The sequence below is a fragment of the Porites lutea genome, chromosome 3 (genome assembly GCF_958299795.1).
Source record: "Porites lutea chromosome 3, jaPorLute2.1, whole genome shotgun sequence".
Taxonomy (NCBI): domain Eukaryota; kingdom Metazoa; phylum Cnidaria; class Anthozoa; order Scleractinia; family Poritidae; genus Porites; species Porites lutea.
In genome coordinates this window covers 10,010,449-10,014,479 of record NC_133203.1, presented here as the reverse complement: position 1 = coordinate 10,014,479, position 4,031 = coordinate 10,010,449, and the positions used below count along the sequence as shown (strand labels likewise).

Below are 4,031 nucleotides of genomic sequence, written 5' to 3'. Positions count from 1 at the left end.
TAAAGTTAGTAACCATCGGAAGCCTTTTTCGGCTTTTTTTTTAAATATCTAACTCGCCGAGAGAAGATTGTGAAAGAAAAGCTGAATCTGCTCAGGCTAGTAAAATGTAAAGGTTTGTAAAAATGGACCTTAAACTCCCAGAAGTTTGGAGGGCCAAATTTAAAAGGTATGTACAAATATTGACAATTTTGAGCTCTAATATTTCCACGAAGTTTGCAACGGATTTTTTGTTCTTGAAACTCCGCAGTTCAACTAAATTTAAAGTACGATAAAGAAATTTATGGATTCAAGACGTGCTTTTGTTACATCCTAGGAGACGCAGGGGTAGCGAGAGAAGACGAAGGCATTTTCGTGGGCGAAAGTTTACAATCAACAAAAACAGGGCTTTCACCAAGTCTGCAACAACCAAAGTAAAAAAACAAAGACTCTGTAAGCCCTAAAAGAAACCAACCTAACCGAAAAGACGAGCATCCCCGTCAGTTTCATTAGGGAGCCCCCGGGGGGACTGGACGGACATTCACATGCGTCCTCTTGCGCAAGGTATTGATACATTAAAAAGGATGTCTAAATTCTCTTTCGCAAAATGTTTCTTTTTCAACGTTGCCAAACACTGATTATCTAACACAGGAGTTTCAAATCACAAAATACCCCAGTCGTACACATTGATGTTACTTTCTGACCCTTTATAACATACGATGTACCTCAATGCATTTTGACCCAAATGTTCCGAGCGGGTTTCTATTAAACCCGACACACGCATGCAAGCAGTTCCATGTCAGTCGCAGCAAATTTCTTCCGCCAAACGTTTTTCTTTGACCAATTTATGATCCAGTGCGTCATATAAAACTTGGTAAGTTGCATCTTTCCCATCTCTACTTTTCCAACGCAACAGCATTTGGTACGCCTTCTCACTGTATTCATCCGGATTCTCTTTGTGAAATGCAATTAGCTCTGCTTCTGTAAACTTTAATCGCCGTCCAAGCGGTTTCCACGACTTACCAATTTGCTGTGAGAGTTCCTCCAGATCCTCGTCACATGGAGTGTCTTTCTTCACTGAAAGAATTAGACGATTGCTATGTTTTAATAGACAGTTTCCGCATCGCTATGAACTGAATGGCACCAACTCAAGGCTTGAGTTGATAAAATACAGGTGATTTGTATGAAATTGTCTGCCCAAGTCTTGACCTCGTTTTAATTTCTATTTATAGGGGGAGCATGATCTTCGGGGTGAGTATAGTCCTGACTCAGGACTGTCGTTGAGAGTGAATGACGTTTCGACAACCTGTGCGGTAGTCACCTTCAGAGTCAATGTAGGGTTGTATCACGTATTAAACTCTGGTTATTGACCTGATTAGTCAATTAAGTCGCGATGTTATTGGTCGTCTTTCAGTTAAGTCCTGATGCTATTAGCTATGAGGACTCGACTCGAAATGTCATTGGTGCGTTTCGATCTGTCCTTTGGCACAGTTTAAGGCCGGTCGTTTAATAGTTGTCGGTGGTCGAGTCATTTTGTCATTGTTAGTTTGCTTGAGTCCGTCAATAAGTCGTTTGTACAGTGAAGGGTTACTGTTGACTACGATTCTAAGTCAGTAAACCAGCTTTCTAACGAGTCGCTTGGTAGTAGTCTGTAGAATACATAGTACGTCGCAGAGTCCGAGAGTCGATTTGGTGTTTCGTACGTAAATGGTGTTCAGCAATGTGATTATTGACATTTCTTGTCGCTCGGAATGCGGGAAAGGTATACAGAAAACGTCAGAATACATGTACAATTTAGTAAAAAGCCAAGTCTGCGCATAAAACATGAAATGACAGACATATGTGGATGATATGTTTTGGGGAACAAGGGAACATGACCAATTTACTTTATTTGAATGAGAGATATAATATTTCGATGACTTAACAAGGAACAGGGGAACATTGACTTGCACAGCTTGAAACTTAATATTTAATGTGTAAATTTCATTATCAGACCCATATCGGGGGACGTTTTTGCTCTGTCACTGGTTTCTCACACCAATTTCTAGGGGTGATTTCAGAGTAGTACGTCTGATCATTTCGCGAGGAAACCAGTGGTGGCGTCGCGATATGTCGGCTGTTTTCTCAGGCTAAACGTAACCCTACTTCATTAATTGAAGACATTTTACCGATGAAATCAAGTTAAATTTGAGTGTATTGTAAACCCTTTCCTGCCCAATGAACGCCATTCTATAAATTGCTAAAACGGCATTCATACGGCAGGAAGCAGAAAGAAAACATCACAAAAACATGAGCCTGTTTTTGGCACATTTACTGTTTTACCGAACTCGCCATAAATTTCAATAAAAAATCCTTATAATTTGGCTTGGGGGCCCAGACTCTCTGTGTATCCACCGGACAAATCACTATCCGGTGGATACGTGTTAGGGAAAGGTTATCCAGTGGACCGTAGTGATAAATGCAGTGGATAACATTATCCACTTTTTAAACAACTGGGGCCACAAGAAGAAATAATTAAGATTCCATCCTAGATAACTTTGCAATATATAAAGGATTAATGCGGGCAGATAACTGCCCTTTTCCCCTTGACTGGTTAGGACGCTGGCACGTCCCTTGTGCCTTCGACTTTTAATACGGTCTACAATCATAACCACAATCAATTCACTGGATTATGAACCTGCCCAATCGTAACGAAAAAAGGCTACCTGTATGTTTCATCCTCTTGGGAAGCTGAGGATCAGAACACGACGCCTTTCTCTTGGATCCAGGATGTACAGACTGTTCTTCTTGGGACATATCTGTAAGGAACGCATTTTTTCTTTTGTAATTAAGTTACATTCAAATCTGCCTTTACTTAGGTTTGGCCCGGTCACTTTAAAGCCCAGTGTCTCAAGCCCAAATTAAGATCATCAAAAAAACTCGAAGAGTACATTCGTGGAGACAAGTGCTCATAACGGGGTCCAGTTATTAGTAGGACTATTTTTTCCGAAATGCAACCTCACGTACGAGGCTATCTAGTACATCTCGGGGATACATTGAAGATATTTTTAAAATTCATTTTAAGCCTCATTCTTCACCTGTTCTGCCCAATTTTGGAGTCGTACACAATACATACATACATACATACAGTTGCTCTTATCATGCTAAGTGTCTTAATAGTCATCTTGGTCTCCCTTGATTTTTTCTCACTCCAATTTTATCCAGCAAATAGTTTAAACATTTTTGAGATCTTTGACCACAACAGGTATGACCTCCACCTTTTCATTGCCCACACGATCACTATCCCTCTCTCCTCAGCTGTGAAGATTTGTCTATTTTTTTTGTCAACACACACGTGACACTGCTTGCTCCTATATGCAGGTCACGCAATTCCTACGTTGACGTGAATAGCTTCATCGGCTAAGTGACTGATCCTAACAATTGCAACATCAACTCAAAACACATCCTACATGACAAGAAGCATTTTGTTTGGGCAACTTCAGCTTGAGCAACGATGTTACGTGTTCACCAAATCGGGTAAAAGAGGAGATTCGGTATACATTTGGCATACTTTTTTTTTTTCACAAAGGGTTTGCTCGGGTTGGTTGGTGGCCCGTCCCTTGTGCCTATTGACTTAACTTCACTAAACTCGCCTATCTACCTATTGGATTGTTTGCACTTTATTTCTAGAAAGCTTGACCGTAAACGTTATAAATCGTCTTAACAAAAATAAGGTACCTGTATCTTTGATTCTCTTGGAACACGACGCCTTTCTCTTACGTCCAGTACATGTAGGCACTTTATCTGAGGACATATCTGTCAGGAAATTATAAAAGAAACGCCCCCGTGTGAGCTTTTTTGCATGTGTGCATCCTTAAACTAATTTGCAAGTTAGTGACATCCGATGTGCGTGGGACATTCATTCATGAAAAAATTCTTTAAGCAAAATTGCTCTTGTGCTTAACATAAAACATAACATAAACTTTATTTATACTCGAAGTTTAGAGTAGCTAACAACCTAATATCTTCGAACTGACACCATATGAAAATAATATAGAAATATGTATATACATTAA

General features: G+C 39.9%; 1 protein-coding gene across 1 annotated transcript; it reads right to left on the bottom strand.

The window, feature by feature from the left end:
• Positions 1-685: 685 nt before the first annotated feature.
• On the bottom strand, positions 686-3,769 carry LOC140931534 (uncharacterized). The gene is made up of 3 exons (XM_073381341.1): positions 3,694-3,769; positions 2,682-2,774; positions 686-1,053 (listed from the first exon to the last, which is right to left on the bottom strand). Exons 1-3 carry the CDS (start codon positions 3,767-3,769, stop codon positions 776-778), a joined length of 447 nt encoding a protein of 148 aa, XP_073237442.1. The 3' UTR covers positions 686-775.
• Between the last annotated feature and the right edge of the window lie 262 nt (positions 3,770-4,031).